Raw genomic sequence first — 19,986 nt, 5'->3', positions numbered from 1 at the left:
GAATTGAGGATAAAATGAGGGATAAAACTGCCTAGTCACTGAATGGATTATGAGAGCGCAAGAGAAACACCCTGCACGCCAGAGGCGCGCGATAAACCTTGGTTCCTTTCATCTTTTCTCTCACCGCACCGACCTCATCAAGTCTCCGCCCCCACCTCATCAAGTCTCCGCCCCCTTTCCCCGCCTCCTTCAGGCTCCGGGAGGAAGTAGTGCTGTCAAATGCAGCGCGCTTTACGGTAGTGTGGCCATAAAGCCACACGTTTACCGCAGTGTGGCCGGCTCGCGCGACGCGAGCACTTTTAGCTCATTGGCTCTGCGGCCCCTGCTCAAGGCGCTTTACAGCCGTGTGGCTGGAGCCGCCCATGTGGGGACCGCGGTTTGGTCGTGAGTGCAGGGAATCAGAGTAGACGGTGTTGACTGAACCTGGAATCATGGACGTTGGCGAACTTCTGAGCTACCAGGTATGACGGACGAGGAGGGCTGGGGGGACCGTCCTCTCACCCGGGCAGGAGTCGCAGGACCAGAGTCCCTTCATCTCACTTTCTCCCACCTCAGCCCCGGGTCCCCTCACGTTTCCTGTCACCCGGGTCCTAGCCTCTGATTTCACGTAACTCCCTCGAATTTCTCCTGGGCTCTTTCAGTTTATTTCTTCCCAAGGCCCGGGCCCTTTCTCAACTAAAGGCTGGGCTCCTTCTCACCCTGCCCTGGGGCCTGGCTCACTTCAGCTATTCTGAAGGCCCCAAACTATCTTCTCAACCATCCCCCTTAAACTCTCTTCTCCAGTTATTGAGTTGGTGGTCGTGGTGGGAGAGCACTGGCCCTTCTTGCATTTGAGCCCCAGCTTCTCTACTGACCGGCTCTGTGGCTTTGGGACAAGTCCTGTCGCCCTCTTCGAGCCTCAGCTTTTGTATGTATAAAGTGGAGACAGTGATAGCTACCTATTAGGTTTGTTTCAGGACTGTATCAGCCAATGGATGTGAAAGCTGATTTTAAAGTGTGGAAAGCCGGACCCATGTTAATTGCAGTTATTGACAGATGTTTGACATTCCAGCATGGGATGGGTACCTCGGAATCTTCTTCTTGTCCCACTTGCTCGGAGTACTTGTGGGGAAACAGTGGCCCAGAAGGTAGAAAGGACTTGTCCAAAGTCACTCAACAAGTAAGAGCTGGGATTAGAGATGAGATCTTTTGGCTCCCAGCTCAACGTTTTTCCCTCACCTTTGACTTCCTAAATGTTCAGTATGGTAGCCACTAGCCACATATGGCTATCGAACGCTTGAAATGGGACTAGTCTGAATTGAGAAGTACTCTAAGTGTCAAGTCACACTGGAATTTGAAGAATCAGTATTAAAAAAGTAAAATTTTTATATTGATTACATGATCCTGTCGATTACTTTGACTATTGATCATAGTGATTAATTATATATTTCACCCATTACCCATATATTAATCATATATGGGTAATGGGTGAAATAAAATATATTCAAAATAAGTTTTACCTATTTCTGTTGACTTTTTAATGTAGCTGCTGGCCTTTTTGTGTCACTACTAAAGTTACATGTATAGTAGGCCTTGCATTTCCATTGGACAGCTCTGCAGTAGAGAATAATGGATTAAGAGCCATGAGTCTGAAGCCCTATGGCTTGGAATCTCTGTTTTGCTGCTAACTGGCTACTGTAACCTTGAGCAGAATACTTACCCTCTCTATGCCTCAGTTTTCTCATCTTGTAAATGGGGGCAAGAAAGTAGCTATCATATAAGTCTGTTTTGAAGCTGCTGTGAAATGTAAAGTGTTTAGCCCAATGCTTGTCAAAGAGTAAACGTTTGAAAAACGTTAGCAATTATATTCATGCAATTCCCTCAGCCGGTATACATAGAACTGACCTTGGAAACTAGACATCATGGGAAAGAACTTGTAAGCAATGGGAGGTATATAGCCAGGTGATTTCCTTTTTAAGACAGTAATAGGATGTGAAAGAAGAAAGGAAATAGGAGCGTTGTTAAATGAGTGGTTATATGCCTGTTTGGCCTACATATGAGCCCACTGACCCATAGAATATTAAAGCTAGAAGAGGTTCATTCATTTGCTCAACAAATATCTATTGAATATGTACTGCATCTACTGAGCATACAACATTGAACAAAACAGACAAGGTTCTTGCTTTTGTGGAACTTATAATCTGGTGGGGAAGTAACAAGATAGGAAAGTAAACAAATGAGAAATTCAGATCGTGGTAAGTGCTTTGAAGGATACACAGGGTATACTACAGAGCTGTGCTGTTTGGTGTGGTAGCCACTGGTCACATGTTACTCTTGAACACTTGAAATGTGGCTAGTTAGAATTGAGATCCGCTACACCTGTAAAATACACACTGGATTTTCAAGATTTAGTATGAAAAAAGTGACTGTAAAATATATTAATTTTTATATTGATTCCATGCTGAAATGATAATACTTAGGATATGTTGGCTTAAAGAAAATTATTAAAATTAATATCATCTTCTTAAAAACTTTTTAAATGTGGCTACTAGAAAATTTAAAGTTACATATGTGGCTTGTTTGTGGCCCTCAATATATTTTTATTGTACAGAGCTGCTAAAGCTAACCGCTGGGAGCAGGAGACAGGACCTATTATTTTAGATAATATGGTCTAGGAAGGACTTTGAGGAACGGACATTAAAGGACCGATGGTTGAGAAGGAGCCAATCGTGAAAAGCGCAGAATAATCAAGGCAGAGGGAATGAATAGCAGGTACACAGGCTGTGAGTTGTTAAAATAGAAGCTGGTGCAGCCTGTTAGAGGATCAGGAAGAGGACTGATGTAGCTGGAACTTGGTGAATGAGCAGGGGAATGATAAGCGATAAGGTTGGAGAAGTAGGCAGATGACAGACTATGTAGGCCTTCCTGTGGGCCACGATAAGGAATTTGAATTTTATTTTGAGAAATCTTACAGATAACCTCATTCAGCCCACATATTTATAAATGAAAAGTGAACTCCATTTCGGTAAGGGACGTCCCTGAGGTTGTGGGCCAAGGTAGTGACAAGAGTCGAAACCAGAATCCTGATCTTATTTCCAGCTCTGTTCATTCCCCACGTGCGCTACTCACGCACTTTTCTGTCTGTAAGATCAGTGCCCACTTTTCCTGTTCCTAAAAGATGGTACAGTCTAGAATCTAGTCCATAATAAATGCTCCCATCCTCTTGTAGAAAGTCATGAGGATTACCTGAGTTAATGGACGCAAAAGCTCTTTGAAAACTAACTTTTTATAGACGTGAAAGATGCATTGCATGCCTGCATCATTTCTCTAAATCCTTATAACAACGCTATGAAGAAGGTACTGTTTTAAATCCCTGTTGTACAGATGGGGGAACTGAGGTACAAAAAAGTGCCTGCCTCAGAGTTGGAGTTCCTAACCACTGTGCTGTGCTGAACTAAAGTGCTTTCAGATATGTTCTTACATTAATTCTCAGCATGCCCTTTGAGGTAGGTGGCATGCCTATTTTATAGAAAAGGAAACTCAAGCTAGAGAGGTCAGTTACCAGCCCAAGATGAAACAGCCAGTAAGGAGCAGAGCCAGAACTGGAACCAACCGAATACCCAAATCTAGTTTTCCAATTTTAAAAACTTTTAAAGTTGAAGTATGGTATATGTATAGAAGAATGCATAAATCTTAAGTGCTTTTGATTATACTTGTCATTTACAAAGTAGACTCGATATGACCACTAAAGTTCATTTCTCAGGGACAAAGGTGGTCTGATTTGAACATCCCCACCCCCGGAGTTTGATTCAGTAAGTCTCCCATGGGACCTTAGAATTTGCATTTCTAACAAGATTCCAGGTGATGCTTAAGCTGCTGGTCCAGGGACCACACTTTGAGACCCACCCCTGGTCTAGAATGATCTACATTCCTCTTAAAATCTTCTCTGAGACATTCACCTCCCTTCTCATGGCCATTAGTTCGCAGTATTTTGAGCTTAAGTTATACTTTGCCCCTGCCATCTCAGATATTGAGAGCAAATCACTTAATCTTTCTGGGCCTCAGTTTCCTTATATGCCTAATGAGGGGATTAGGTAAGTTTCTCTGAGGTCCCTTCTAGCTTTAAAATTCTGTGATACTGATTATTTAGGCGAAGAGCTCCAGAGATTTCAAGGGATAAGAAAAGCTTGATGCAGAAGAATGAATTGGGGCTGAAAATCTGGGAGATTTGAGTTTTAATCCTACCTTTATCATTATTTATCTGGGTGATTCAGGATAAGTCACTTCCCTTCTCTGTACATCATTTTTTTAATCACTGTAAAATGAGGAGATTGAGCTATATGACTTTTGGTTCTTTCTTTTCCTAAAATTCAGAGACTAAGGTAAATAAAGAAAATATGTAATGCCAAAAATGTTTATTAAAAGTATTTGACGTTTTTTTGGATGCCTTCTAAATTTCACTTTTGGAGCAACTTGGTGGGAAGATTCCAATTTTCTGCTGAGATTGGTTCTTCTAGTAATAGAGTTAGGCAGCAAGTGCCTCAGTATATGCCTTATATCCTTGACATATGTTAACTATTCATTTGAAAAGACAGGAGACTTACAATGTGGACAGGTGGTGGTGGAAAAAGTCTTAAAGAGGAAACCAGTTATGTTCCCAATATGGAAATGTACTTTTTTGATGCCTTCGGGCTTAGACATCTCATCAAGAAGTGTGCCCAGCAGTTCCTTGGCTGGGAAGTTTCTGCTGCGTAGGCACGTATATGAACTCCAGGGCATTCTCATTAATACTGATTCCACAGATGTCTGGAAAAAGTTCTTACCTTTGAAGTTTTGCAATAAAGAATTCACATTTAGTGCAGTTTGGCTCATTGGGAATGACTTATTTTGTGACATGAGAAGTATTCTCTTTGAGGCAGATTGGGGTCAGGGACCCTTGGTTTTGGCAATATTGCAGACACCCACTCCTCTTGTCACCTATCAGTCAGTAATATAGCATTTCCTTGGATTGCAGGGGCTTATTGGAATCTATAATCTTTCTCCTTTTCCCTTCTTATTTCTTTCTTTTGAAGTAAAAAATTTTAATGACAGTAATCTGACAGGAATAGTATTAAAGTATTCAAGAAAAGGGAAACTACTACCCTAATCCAATAAAATATTTTTATATTCCCACAGTCCTTATGTATTTTGCATGGCTATAACCATTGTATACACACTGTTTTGTGTTCTGTGCTTTAATTTAACATTGCCAGAAATATTTTGTGTTTCTACATAGTCTTCATGTTGTTTTTAATGTTTACATACTTTTTGCTCAAGTGACAGACCAACCATTTTTCCCTAAATTGCTCCTCTATAATCGAGTACTTAGGTGGTTTCCAGATTTTGTTCTTGGAGATAATATTGCAGTGAACTTCTTTATTCATGTGGCATTTTTCCCCTCACATCTGTCGTTAGTAATCATCACGTGCCATCATCTCCTGTGCGAAGTATTGCATGGGCTAAAATGATTAAGATATGGTCTTGGACCTTAAAGAATTCATAGTTAAGGAGCGAGACAGACCTTTCAACAACTAACTGTATGAATAAAGTATTATGGGAGTACAATGGAAGGAACGATTGGATGTGCCTGGAGAGGGGATGTATTGCTGGGAATGGATTTGGTTTGGTCATTGAGGAAAAGGAGATGACATTGGAATCTCAGCCCTGATGAATGAATAGGAATTCTGTGGGTACTGAAGGAGGCTGAGGAGAGTCATTCTTGACTAGGATTAGTGACAGCAAAAGCATGGGAGTGAAATGTTCAGAGCATTGAGTGAATGGAACGGAGTGGCAGGAGATGATGGGGTTGCCTCCGCTGCAGGTATGTCAGGCAATACACAGTGCTCATGTGGAAGTAATCCTTTATCAGTTTACAGTGCTAACAATAGTGTGTGTTCCAATTTTACTGCAATCTCGATACTACAAGTTGTCATAATTTAATTTTTTCTCATTAATATAGTAGGTATATAAAGTGTTAGTTCATTTGCTTTAATAAGCATTTTTCCCTTGCATGTGTTTATTGTTTGTACTTCTTATTATCTGCTTTTTTTCCTTAGGGTTGTGTTGTAGCTTATAACTGAGCTTTTCTGTTCTGTTTTTTTGTCGATGGTGTGTGTATAAGAAACACTATTGGAAGCCTGGACACTTGTGCTCAAATATATCTTTCATTCTTTGGTAGCCCCATTTTACCTCTAACTCTGCGAATATTGTCATAATCATGATGTCACTTTACAGCATCATGAAATAGGCTCTTTTGGCATGACAGTTTAGACTAGTGCTTTCTGAAGTTACTTATTGTTAGTGGGACTATAAGTAACAAATAAATTGCTATTCTTATTGATATTCCCACTTCAGGGTGTTTTCTGTTTCATCTTCTGAGTGACATTTTTTCTTAAGTTCACTTCCTCCCTTTGCAACCTTATCTTCTCTTTTTCCCGTGATGAGTTCTTTTCATACTCGCAAAATACATTGTATTTATGTGCCCCCTTGCACCCTAGGCAGTCAACTGAGAGGCAGGGACCAGCACCTAGAGAGTGTCTCTCTGCTAGTTGATGCCTAATAAATCATTGTTTAATGATTGAGTGAATGAACCAGTATGTGCCTTCAAATATGCTCTTTTGGAAAGCTTTTGTTCTAATATCTTGTCTGCTTGCTGGCTTGTATCTCTTTGCTTTCATGTTAGACTTCAAGAAAGTTGGATTCAAATCCGTTACCTCAGTTACTGAATTGTCCTTCCCTGTGCTGTACAGAGGACCTTGTTGTGTATCTATTTTATATATAATAGTTTGTATCTGCTAATCCCAAACTTCTTATTTATCCCTTCCCCACAGCCTTTCCCCTTTGGTAACCATAAATTTGTTTTCTATGTCTGTGAGTCTGTTTCTGTTTTGTAAATAAGTTCATTTGTATCATATTTTATATTCTACATATAAGTGATATCATATAGTATTACCTTTATTTACTTCACTTAGTATGATAACCTCTAGAGCCTCATTTTTTTTTTTAACATCTTTCTTGGAGTATAATTGCTTTACAATGGTGTGTTAGTTTCTGCTTTATAACAAAGTGAATCAGCTATACATATACATATATCCCCATATCTCCTTCTTGCGTCTCCCTCCCACCCTTCCTGTTCCACCCCTCTAGGTGGTCACAAAGCACCGAGCTGATCTCCCTGTGCTATGCGGCGGCTTCCCACTAGCTATCTATTTTACATTTGGTAGTGTATATATGTCCGTGCCACTCTCTCACTTCGTCCCAGCTTACCCTTCCCCCTCCCTGTGTCCTCAAATCCATTCTCTTCGTCTGCGTCTTTATTCTTGTGCTGCCCCTAGGTTCTTCAGAACCTTTTTTTTTTTTTAGATTCCATATATATGTGTTAGCATACAGTATTTGTTTTTCTCTTTCTGACTTACTTCACTCTGCATGACAGAGTCTCTAGGTCTATCCACCTCACTACAAATAACTCAATTACATTTCTCTTTATGCCTGAGTAATATTCCATTGTATATATGTGCCACATCTTCTTTACCCATTCATCTGTCAGTGGACACTTAGGTTGCTTCCATGTCCTGACTATTGTAAATAGAGCTGCAATGAACATTGTGGTACATGACTCTTTTTAAATTATGGTTTTCTCAGGGTATATGCCCAGTAGTGGGATTGCTGGGTCGTATTATAGTTCTATTTTTAGTGGTTTTTTTTTTTTTTTTTTTGCGGTACGCAGGCCTCTAACTGTTGTGGCCTCTCCCGTTGCGGAGCACAGGCTCCGGACACGCAGGCTCAGTGGCCATGGCTCACGGGCCTAGCTGCTCCGCAGCATGGGGGATCTTCCCAGACCGGGGCGCGAACCCGTGTCCCCTGCATCAGCAGGTGGACTCTCAACCACTGCACCACCAGGGAAGCCCTATTTTTAGTTTTTTAAGGAACCTCCATACTGTTCTCCATAGTGGCTGTATCAACTTACATTCCCACCAACAGTGCAAGAGGGTTCCCTTCTCTCCACACCCTCTCCAGCATTTGTTGTTTGTAGATTTTTTGATAATGGCCATTCTGACTAGTGTGAGGTGATACCTCATTGTAGTTTTGATTTGCATTTCTCTAATGATTAGTGATGTTGAGCATCCTTTCATGTGTTTGTTTAGAGCCTCTTCACTAGAATTTTATTCTATAACCTGGTTCCTCATCTTAGAGGAATCATCCATTCTTTTGTCTTTCAGCATCTTTATGTAAACTCTTAGCTCACTAGTCCTGATTTAGGTTTCATGTGACTACTGAACATTCTGACCGTATGCTCTGGTATAATTCTCTGCATCTCTCCACCCGCCCCCTTATCACCTACCCCCAATTCTGCTTTTTAGTCAAGGGTGTAGCTGTCCAGCAGACTTGAAAAAAGCCCTGGAGCTAGTTCTCAAAGATGAAGGGGCTTAAAGTTGAAAGGCAAAGTTCTTTTCCTCATGGAAAATACAAACTCTTGAGCAAAGGGCTAGCTCTTTTCTCAGGAGTCAGGAGGGTGTTAGGATCTGAAAACGCATAAGTCACAGTTCTTGCTCTCATGGAGCTTACAGTCTAAGGGGGAGCATCCCACAGATTTGAGAATTGATAATCCAGTACACAGTGCCATTGCATGAGCAAGATGTGGTGGCATAGAGGCAGGAGCAGCCCTGCCGTTGGGAACTTGGGAAGGCTTTGCAGGGGAATTGTTGCTTCTTCAGGAGCCTTTTCTCCATCCCTTCTTTTCTATTTCAGTTGCCACCATCTTAGTTTAGACTCTTGGGACTTTGTCAAATAATTAGCTTTCTAGTTGGTCTTCATTTTTTTCTTTGTGGATCTCATATTGGCACGATGAATGTGGGTTTATTTCCTCTGTGTGCCAACAGAACACCCTTCTCTGGTCTAGACTCCAGTCCTACCTATTTCAGCTTCCTTGGAGATAGGTCTTATTGAGATGCCTAATTTTGGAGGTGAATTTGAGGAAGACAGCCATACCTTTCTTCAGTCTCTCACTAGGTGTCACTGTTTAAATTGGGGGGGTTGCATTTATAAGACCCCAATAGAGAAGTTTTCACATGTATAAATGACTACATTGGAGAATGTGGATGGTTCAAGATAGCTTGTTAGCACTGTTGGAGAAAATAATTCAAAATACATGCCCCTCTGAGTGTGCCCATTTTAGACGTCTTTTAATGTTTAGTGTAGTGGACGAACAATAACTCTGGGTCAGGCAGACTGCTGCCTGTGTTTGAATCCCACCTCTGCTACTTGGTAGCTATGTGACCTTGGGTCACTTAATTAAACTCTTTAAGCCTCAGGCCTTCATCTTTAAAATGCAGATTATATAATAGTGTCTGTCTCTGCCCCACCATCTTTTAAAAAATCTCCACTTTACCATCTTTTTTTTAAAGATACAGGATTAAATGAGACAGTGTGGGTAGTGCTAAGTAGTATAGTGCCTGACACATGGTAAGTGCCCAGTACATGCTAGCTGTCAATTTTTACTATTGATATAATTATAAAAACACATATGGTATAGCAAAAGGAAAAAATATTTTTCTCGAATTCTGCAAAGCTGCCTTAGTATTCCCAAGGTCACTGGTGTCTTGGAGATTAAGGTTTAGAATGCTATAAAAGGAAATGAGAACAGTTTGTCACGCACACATTCCGCAGTATAGAACTGTTCTCAATAGAGAACCGTATTCAACCACAGTTAGCAGACATTGATATCAAGGATTATGTCATCAACACAGTAATTCTTTTCCCCAGGTCACTTTAATATTACTAAGATATCTCAGTTTTCCTCTTTTCTAGTGCCAGGAATCTCATTTACAAATTACTCCTTTCTTTTTCTTTTTTTCCTTTAATGTTCCTGAAGGAAGTGATTGGTTTTGGTCTGAGTCTTGTATAGCTGTAGGGAAAATGGAATTAGGAGAAAGTATAGCAGGAATACTCTTAGCTTCTCCAGGGCCAGCCATCTGATTCTAGTATTTCAGCTGAATAGTTCAAGAACATTTTCTTTTCCACAGAGTTCCAGGAGTGAGTGATCTGAAAGTGTGTTGGCCTAAACTTTGGAACCCCAGCTCCACTGTGGGTTGGTGAACAAACTAGATTACCTTCATCCTGAGTTCAGTGAAAGATCTAGTGAGACTACCACAGTGCATTTTCATCTCTTAACTCATTTTAGATTATCAGTTTCCTGTAAGCAGATTGTCTACTTTGGCTCCTTAGACTTCCCTTCAACTACCCAGCAGTGTCCAAAGTCAGTGACTGAACTGAGAAGGATTTGAAGTCAAGCACAGAGTATTATGATGCTTCTCTCTGACTGTGTCTGACTATATTCCAAAGGCAGGTATGATCAGTTATTGAACACTTTGGCATTATTCATGTGCTTATTCTGTTAGTACATAAAATTGAGGATTAATTACATTTTTATTTGACCCCCCCCCAGTTAAGAGTAACTAAGTTTAAAATTACTTTTGGAATCTTTAATAGACTTAACCATTAATAGTACATCAGTTCTCTGCTGGTGTTTTGTATGTTTCTAGGGCATTGTGACACATGCTCACCGTCAGGCTGTGAGCCAGTCCAGATTTTCAAGGGCTAGTAAACTTCATTCAGATTAGTAATCCATATCGAGCCTTTCATTTTTAAATTATTCAACAAATTTATTAAATGCCTACTAAATGCAGGATGTTATACTAGGCATCAGGAATAGAGTGGTACACAAGACAGTTGCTGTCCCTTGTCTTTATAGAACTTATACCCAGGGAGGCAAGACAGAAAATATATAAGAAAAACAAATACAAATAAATAAGAACACCTAAACTGGCAAACAAATAGTACTAGAGAAACAAAAACAAGATATTTTAAACAGAAATATGAAGGGAAAAATGGGCTGATGTAATTGAATGATTGGGGATCATCAGAAGGTTCCAGAAGGCCTCTCTGAGGAGGTAACATTTGAGCTGAGAATGAATAATGAGAAGGATCCAGCCACATGAAGAGCTGTGGGAACAGCAATGTAAGCCAAGGGGAAAACCACTACAAAAGTCCTAAGGTGGGACCAAGCTTGTCATGTTTGAGGCAGTATGGCATAGAGCATGACGAGTGAGGCAGGGACAGAGATAAGGACGGAGAGGTCTGCTGTGGGGAGGATGGGAAGCCCTAAAATGTTTAGATGTTATTGTTGGTACATTGGGAAACCATTAGGGGTTTTAAGCTGTGGACTGACACAGTTTGGTTAAGTTTTAAAAGATCACTGCCTCTGCCAAATGGAGAATAGATTGTAGGGGAGCAAATCTGGCCAGCTTAGTCGTTCAAAGGGGATAGAACTCACCTTTGTGCTGTGGAGGGCCGCAGCTGAAGCTGTGCTCTCCCTAGAATAATTGCTTTCCCGCCTAGGTTGTTTTCAGAATTTCCCAGTTCTAAACATTTAATCTGGGTTCTGGCTTAATCAAGAAGCAACACTCTCCTAGTGCCAGGCTTGGCACAGAAAATGTGGGCTTGGTGCCTTTTGTTGAGCACCCTGGCCTGGAGAGAATGAAGAAAGCAGCCTCTGGTGGACCTGAGGACAGTGCAGCTGACCCTCAGCACCTGGTAACTTGTAGGAAGCTTTGGGATCCATAAACTTCATGTGCTTCTGCAAAACAGTTGCAGATGGTCTGGACTGATGATTAAATATCACCACTGTTTTGCCCAGATCTGCTGTGGCCATCCTCTCTATGTCTGGTTTTACATTACAGTGGGTAGGTAATTAAAGGGGCATAGTCATTTCTGGTTACTTCCAGGACATCTTTTTTAGTTGGCTTGGGGGGAATTTCAGTTTCTGCCAGTTGTATAAGTGACTGCAGTGAGCAGTGCCTGTGAATGGCTACTTGTTGTTTTCAAAATTAAAAAAAAAAATTAAAAAGAACTCTCTCTAATGAAGGGGAATAATTGCCTGCCTTTGCTGTCTGCTGATTCTCCAGTGGGAGTTCTGCCATCAGACTTGTCAGAGTTAGTTGGTAGGGACTTTTTTTTCCTGAGTTAGCACATAGAGATCTGAAAGGGCAGAGATTAACACAAATTAGCAATGGTACAAGCATATCTGCAGAGGAACAGATTTCCTTCTGACCAGAGGTGCCGTTGCTGGGCACCACCTAATTTTCTGTGCATCTCTTACCACTGATGAGAGGAGGATGACAGGACTTCTCAGCAAATAAAAAGAATTACTTAAGCACCACTTGAGTTGGGCAGTTTTTACAAGACTTGAGAGTTTCAAAGGCCCTCAGTCTGCTTAGCCTGCCAATGTAGTCACTGAATATTATCTCCCTGGCTTCTCACTGGGGGATCCTTACACCTCATTCAGCATAGTGAACTTGGAGAGACAGAAATTCTGATTCTTGTAACTCATTTTTTTCTTTTTCCAAAGATTTCTTCTTCCATCCCCACAGAACTTATAAGGACACAGAAGGCCCAGTGGCGGAAAAAGAGATGGCATTTGCCTTCTGGCTGACATGACTTGTGCTAGTGGTTGGTGGGGATTCCATAATGAAGATTGCAAATCACTTTCCATATTCCTGGATCCTGTCCCATAATTAGAGGATTAAACATTTTGTTTAAATTAGTAATTTTCCCTCTACTTTTCTGTGTGCTTCAAACCACCATTAGAGCAAGATGGAGACTGGTTGACAGTCTGATATTGGGCTCCACATTCTAGTTGTGCTGAGGTTGAGGAAGTCTTATTTTAATTAAAGAAAGCAATTTTTAGCCATGGTTCATCTTGTGTGAGGCAGAGGCACTTTGATTGCTGAGTTCAGTGAGTATAGCTTTTTTTCAGGAGCATGACACCAAGCCTAACAGGATAATATCAGGAGGTAAGTATGCAGCTGGGCTTGAAGTATTGCCTCTGCATTAATGGCAGATATGCCTTCAATTGACAGATTATCTTTGCGTTTGTGGGAGAAGGGGTTACTTATAGGTTTAGTATGTTCCTGATTTGCAGTGAATGAAAAACACCTCAAAGAGGAGCTTGTAGGAATTGTCATACTTTTAATGAGATAAAAGAATATGTGTTTTCTCCTCCCTATGTCACCAAGCCAAAAGAACAAAATAGAAGGCTGGGAACTACCAGGTATTGAAGCCTACTGAGAGCCAGACATTGTGCTTTTTGATTTGATATGTTATTCTGTCTCACCCAAAAGGCAACCCTGAGAAGTCAGTATTCTTATTCCCATCGTGTAGGTGAGGAAAGTTAGTTCACAGAGGTTTAGTGACTTGCCCAAAGACACTCAAGAAGTAGGTGGTAGAATCTTTTTCCTAATAGAGGGCTCCAGTGGATGAAGGTAGCTTAAAAAAAGAAACACGCTAGAGAGTAGAATGCAGCAGAATGCTACCATCACCCTACCTTGTACTTGCCTCCTGTCTACCATATATATCATTCTTGTCCAGTAGAACACCGTGCCCTGGTTATCAAATCCAGGGAAGCAGAACACCGTGTATCAGTTACCAATCCCAGGGGAGCACTTCAAACACTGTCCATTGCATCTTGGTATTGAAGTTGCCAAGGAAAACACAACACAGTCAAGCACGGGATGGAACAATGCTTTACTCACATAGAGAAGAGACAGAGCAAGATCAGCACCAGTAGTGTACTCAGTCCCTTGTGGCTAGCAGGGCCCTCCCCCTTCCAATGCTGGACAGTTAGCCTATGTGCACCCCTCTTTCTTGCAGCAGCAGGAGGACCCAGACCTGAAAGCTAGTGGCATGACTAAGGGCCATTGACATACATGCTTAAGCAGAACAAAGGAACACTTGCTGAGCCTGAAACAGGGAAAGATATTCCTATACAAAGTGATAAGCCAGGCATAGGCTGTATGGGCTCCTTATCTCTTGTACAGAAGTATTGAGGCCCAAGGCCCGTTTTTATGTGACTGAGTGGGGTTTGAAATACTGCATGCATGAGACTGCCTTTCCCAACAATTTTGTATTGGAATTATTTGATTACATATCTTTCTTCCCATTGGACTTTGAGTTCCTCTAGGGCAGTGACCAGCTCAGTACCTGCTGTAAATACTCAATGAATGTCTCTTGACTGAAGAAAGGAAGGAACAAGGGATGAATGAATGAAGCAGTGAATCAATGATTAAGTGGCTGAATTTGGGTTTCTTCCAGGTATCTTTTTATGTTAACTCTTAGCACCTCCACAGTTGTCTTCTCTTTCTTGTCTCTTACATCTTGATGGAGAGGAGATTAAGCTGTGTTTGTGAATGATAGTGGCCCTAGTCATAGGAGACAGTGGGTTGGGTGAAACTTGTCTTAAATAGCAGTTGATGATCTTGATAAAAGTCCGATTCCAGTACTTTAATAACCCAAGAGTTGACTGGAGTTGTTTTAAAGACCAGAGCTGTCTCTGACTCCAAAACAAGAGATTAATCATTTATTAGCCAGATTTATACTAACTCTATTGTGAGACATAATTGCTGTTTTCTCTTTACCCAACCTTATAGGCAAAAGATAAAACTAACAAGGTTAGTTTTTATTTCATGTTGGTTATATCTGGCACACGCATTTCCATTTGATTTTTTTTCTTAAACATTTATTAAGTACTTTTTCTGGGTTAGGCACTTCCTCGCTGTGAGAGCTTTTTCCAAGGATGATCTCAGTGTGTGGTGATTTGACCAAGGTCACACACTGGTAACAACAAAGTTAAGTGTCTGACCACTAAAATCCATTTTCTCCTCCCTGCACCATGCTCCCCTATAAATGGGACTACTTTACCATCATTTCTTATGTACATTATGTTTTGTACAGGCCTGGGACACATATGGGTTTCTAAAACAGAAAGTGGTAGAGCTGCTAAAAGTACACTTCAGTTTAAGTAGCCTTGGGAAACAGATTAGTGGTAAGCACAGAAACCAGTTAAGGTGGGGTGATTTCCCAATCACATGGTCGTAGGTAGTATGGTGCCCTGGTAAGAGCAAGAGCTTTGGGCTTAGATGGACTATTTGAGTCCTGTCTCCACTATTTTCTAGCTCTTTGACCTTAGGCAGTTCGCTAAGCAAGCCACTACCTGAGCCTTGGTTTCCTCACTTGAAGAAACAGGGAATGGTATTACCTACCTGGCAGAGTTGTGTGAGGATTGAAAAGATAATGAAATGTTAATTTCCAGGTATATAATAAGCACACAGTTAATGGTCATTGTTATAAAGCTTGGATAATCGCTTGGTGAGGAAGCCGTAGGAAGAATTCTTCATGGTTTCTTTAAATCCTGAGATTCTCTGACCTCAGTGCCTCCTGAGAAGCTCTTTGTAAGATTTATATCTGACTTTGCCTATTGAGGCCCATCCTGGCTTATTTATGCAGCTTTGTTTAAAAGAGGTGACCGAATTCCCTTGTGTACAGGGTTTTCAGCCAGTGACTCTCTGATATTTAATATGTTTACCTGAATTCTCAAGTTTCTAAGTAATTTCAGTCTGAGACAAGTGAGTAGGATTGATGGCAGGCTGCTTTAACACAGGTGTTATAAACAAGATTAAGAGGTTGTTGAAAAGATACTGGTGGAGCTCTGGGGCTAGCTTTCTAGAATCATTCTAAATTGACAGCTAATGGGTAGTTTGCCTTGATGGCTCTCTCGAGTTGGTTGTAACCAACTAGAGATTCACCCACAGAGGAAACATGCTTATGAAAATTCACTTTGCTTTCCTTTATTAAAAAAAAGTAAAGGTATTATAACATGTAATGATGTCTTTGCATGATGCAAAAAAAAAAAGTTGTCTTTACACTGTTTTAAGGTAATTTTTTTAAAGGCAGTCAATTCTTAAGTTTTTTTGATGCCAAAAGCCTACCAAGCTTCAAAGAAAACTTTAAAAAGGAAAGAGATGGTTCAAAACAATTATTTTATTCTACTATTTATTTAATTTGTTTCTGTATAAGACACTTACTTAATTATCTTAACCCTAGGTAGAGTTTCTTCCCACCCACCGAGGTGTGTGTTTTGGCTTATCTGGTCTATTAGATGCTATTGCTAGGAAATTGAGTACCCTAAAATGTTCTTGGAGTGAGCAGTTATTAGTTTGAAATCACTTTGAAGTCAATTTTATAGCCTTCCTGAGAGAGCTGCGGTGGAGATAGAGCTTGTAGAGGGGATTCGTAGCGGGGCAAGAGGCTACCTAGGCTACCAAAGAATTCCTTTTGATCATATTCCACATGGCCAGGTGGTCAGGGTGCCTTCTGTTTTCTGGGCGGAGGAAATATTTCTGACTCTAAGAATAATTCATTTACCATCCTTGTCTTTATTGGGAACAGAGGTATTTTGCTAACTCTAGTGGTTTGTAAAGCTTCTAGAAATAGTAAAACCTTTGGATTGAGGAAAATAAAATGCATCTTAGAAGAAAACAGACATGAAGCCATCTCTTTTCATTGTTTTTGATGGACTCATCAATAGGCATGTACAGATGCCATAACACTAGATACTTCATTCAAGCCGAGAGAGATAGGTAAGTCAGCACTCTAGTGCTGGAAATTGTGTTGTAAAATCGTGCTACATTTTCAGACTTTAAAGTATTACCCATAATGTTGAAAAATACTCTTTTTAACAAGATACTCAGGGTAAAGTTTCATGTGAGTTCTGTCTTCCTTGAAATAAATGTGGCAGCTATTATGTAACAGACTTACGTGGATAAGTTGTAAGCTTTAAAAGGAATAATGGTAATAGCTTATGTCCTAGGCTCTAGAGATCAAAACCATGTTGGAACCCTTAAGGAATTAATAAGCAACTGTGAAAGACGTAGATTTTGTAAATAAATAACATGACTCGTTTCTCACGTATGATCTGGTTCTCACTCATTTATTCCCAGGCCATTCAGCATGCTCTGAATATTCCGCCCCTTCCCATTTTCTCAAAATATCTCCACTTTTTTCTTTCCTGTCTGTCTTCTTGCTAGTATACACTGCCCTGCCTCCCCACCACAATCACTCCTGCTGTTTGAAAGAGGAATGCAGTTTTGAGTCTTGGCAATGACCTTAGAGGCAACTTATAGAAAAAGTAGTTAAAGATTTTCTTCCCCACTTTAGTGTTAATGGAATTGTGCATTGCTAGAGGCAGTAGTCCACTGGCTGGAGACGTCTCTGTCATCACGATTACATGTAACAGGTGTGCCATGTAACTTGCAAAGCCATTGTGTGGGTCTGCTGGCTGCTGAATGCATACTCCACCTCCCCCAGCCTCTGTGACATGCACTTATAAAATATCTAACCTTTGTGTTAGATATTTAAATAATAAAGTGAATTTCTTGTGTCTGAGCCTTTGGAAATAGTTTAAATAATTTAAAATAGCTTTGCCATATTAATTTGTTATTTAATGTTTAAAGATTCAAAGTGGACTGGTGTTCAAGGTGGGTAACCCCTGGGCTCATTGTGGGTTCCCCAGATGATCTGGCGGAGGGAGTTTTACCAAAATCTCCATATAGACAGATGACAGTAAGCGCTTCTGGTCAGTGAGCTTCCAAACAGGCAAGAAGCAACTACAGAAAAGAGCTTTCCTGGCTAACGGCATGGGCAGAAAAGTGGCAGGAGGGATTTTGGTGTTGGTTGAACGATGATGGCAGCAGGGAGAGATGATGCAAATTGTGCCTTTAGATGATAGTTTCTGAAGTTGTGACTAGGGAAAGCTGACTGGGGGGTTGTGTATACTGCTGCTGTGAAAGTGAGAGTTAGATTCCAGACCCAGCTCTAGGGCTTCAGGCTCACCCTGAATAAACTAAGGTTTATTCATCTGTAAATTATGAGGTTGTCTGAATCTGAGTTTTACTCTTCTTACCCTCTGAATATCACTTGGTGCCATCATTAGAAAATTTACTAAGCTATGTAGCCCAGGGTGGCATAAAATGATTAAATATGTAGATAGAACACATAGAACAGATGAATTCTGCCTGGTTGCAGTAATCTAATGGTCCAAGAAATTCTGAGAATATGCATACATTGTATACATTTGCTAATAGTGAATTATGATTCTTGGATAGTTCATTGGTTTATCTGCCCTCTTCCCTTGTCTCTCATTGATTTAGCAATGTGGGTTAAGTACCTGCTATGAGCTGGGCACTGTGGGGTGCTGAGGTGTTAGCAGCAAGGGTCAGATCTCAGGGCACCTACCCTTGAGGACCTAGCATATGACTTAGTAGAGGAGATGGAGATTTATTAATGCACGTGTTGTGTGTTGATGTGATACATTGCTGAGGAAGCTCAGAGGTCTTACTGGAGCATTTGGATGACTCCTAGAGAAGGTGGCCTTTGAGCTGGAGTTTAAGGCTGAGTAGGGTTTTTCTAGCTGGAACAAAAGGGGAAAGGAAGGTGGTCTGCTCTTCATGGTAGCACTATACGTGCTTACTCCATTCCAAGGCATCATTTGAGTAACCGAAGGTGACTCTTGGGTCCCTCCCTAACTCTTCTCTCATTCCCTTATTGGTTTTTTTCTATGGCAAGGTTTCCAGACCCTGTACTATCCTGCTCATGCAATATTGAGATTGTAATGCCTCTTTTCAAGTGTGGTAGCTAACTCAGCGCTACGGGACTGTAGTCGAATTAGATGTTATGCTTCTAATAGTGCACCCTTAATATGCCTTAGATTTTTAAAAAATTAAAGTTGGCCATCCTGTTGAAAATGACATTAACTAAAACCATCAGCTGTTTCCTGAATGAATTATTTTTAAGTCATATTTCCTCTGGCAGGGACTTTATTTGCTATTTTGAATTTAAACAAGGGACTTTATACTGCTCATACTCTTTTGGTTTAACCTATTATGAATCTATCTCTCTATACTACCATTCACCCACATTTCTCCGTCTGCCCACTTGAGTGACTTTGTGAAAGATCTTGTTGAGATAAAGGTAATCTGTAGGTATTGTAAACCCTTAACCTTAATCAGCAGTAACCATATCAAGGGACTACAACCAGTTGGGCATGACTTGTTCTGCATGATTCCCTGCTAGCTTCTAGTGGTCTCCTTTTTTCCCCCCCTAAGTATGTGCATAACCATACCATTTTGCCAAGTTTATTTCAGATCATTTTTTAAGAAATAAAATATTATAAATACAGTTGAAGTGTCCTGTGTACCCTTCCCTAATCCCATTTCATTGTGTAGCCGTCCTTAATCCAACTTCTTTATTACCCTTCTTAGAAGCCATCACTATCCTGAATTTGTTGATTATTATTCCCAGTCATTTTTTTTAATGATTACTGCTTATGTATGCATCCAGTGATCATTGAAATTTTTTTTCTTATTACAAATATGCTCCAGTGAACATTCTTTAAATATGTCCTTGTGCATATGTCTGAGAATTTCTCTAATGTGTATACCTAGGAGTAGAACTGCTGGGATAGTCATAGAATATATGCATCTTCAGTGTTACTAGGTATCACCAATTAGCTCTGTACTCATTTACTCTTCTATCAGCATGTTTTAATTTGTTTCTCTATATCCTCACTAACACATGATATTGCCAGATTTTAATTTTTTTATTTTTGCCAACCAGATGATATTTCCTGGTTTTTATATGCATTTCCCTGATTTCTAATGAGACTGGGTCCCTTTTTACATGCTTATGGGCTACTCAGTATTTTTTCTTTTGAAATCATAGTTGTGATTCTATTCCTTGTCAAAAGCTGAAAAGTCTGTTGTATATATAGGACTTTGTAGTTAGCTGTCATTAAAAGAAATTGAATCCTAGGCTCTTTTTTCTTTAAAGTGCTGTATCTTTATTTTATTTAATCTTATTCTCCCTTATCTTACTAAAGACAATCCTGTGAGGTAGCAGAGCAAGGGCAGAGCATTTTTTAAATGCAGTGCTGGTAAGTCAAATGACTTATCTAAGGTCATGTGACTTTTAAGTGCTTCACTAGCACCCAGATTTTTATGATTATTGGTCCACTGCGCTTTGCATTGTATACTGTGTTGCTTTTTTTAAGTCAGTGCAGTTCTGTTGTTCTTGGTTTGA

The 19,986-nt window shown here is 40.4% G+C and overlaps 1 protein-coding gene across 1 annotated transcript in view; it reads left to right on the top strand.

Annotated features, from left to right (window-relative positions):
* Positions 1-260: 260 nt before the first annotated feature.
* The window catches only part of CTNNBL1 (catenin beta like 1), a 172,778-nt gene continuing 153,052 nt past the window's right edge, over positions 261-19,986 (top strand). Inside the window, exon 1 of the mRNA XM_027078332.1 lies at positions 261-461. Coding sequence (XP_026934133.1) covers positions 432-461 — 30 coding nt within the window. The 5' untranslated portion in view covers positions 261-431. The remainder of the gene's footprint in view (positions 462-19,986) is intronic.

The sequence above is a fragment of the Aethalodelphis obliquidens genome, unplaced genomic scaffold, assembly GCF_003676395.1.
Source record: "Aethalodelphis obliquidens isolate GAN/ISIS:26980383/991018 unplaced genomic scaffold, ASM367639v1 scaffold42, whole genome shotgun sequence".
Lineage (NCBI taxonomy): Eukaryota > Metazoa > Chordata > Mammalia > Artiodactyla > Delphinidae > Aethalodelphis > Aethalodelphis obliquidens.
This window is presented reverse-complemented; position numbering and strand designations above follow the sequence as displayed.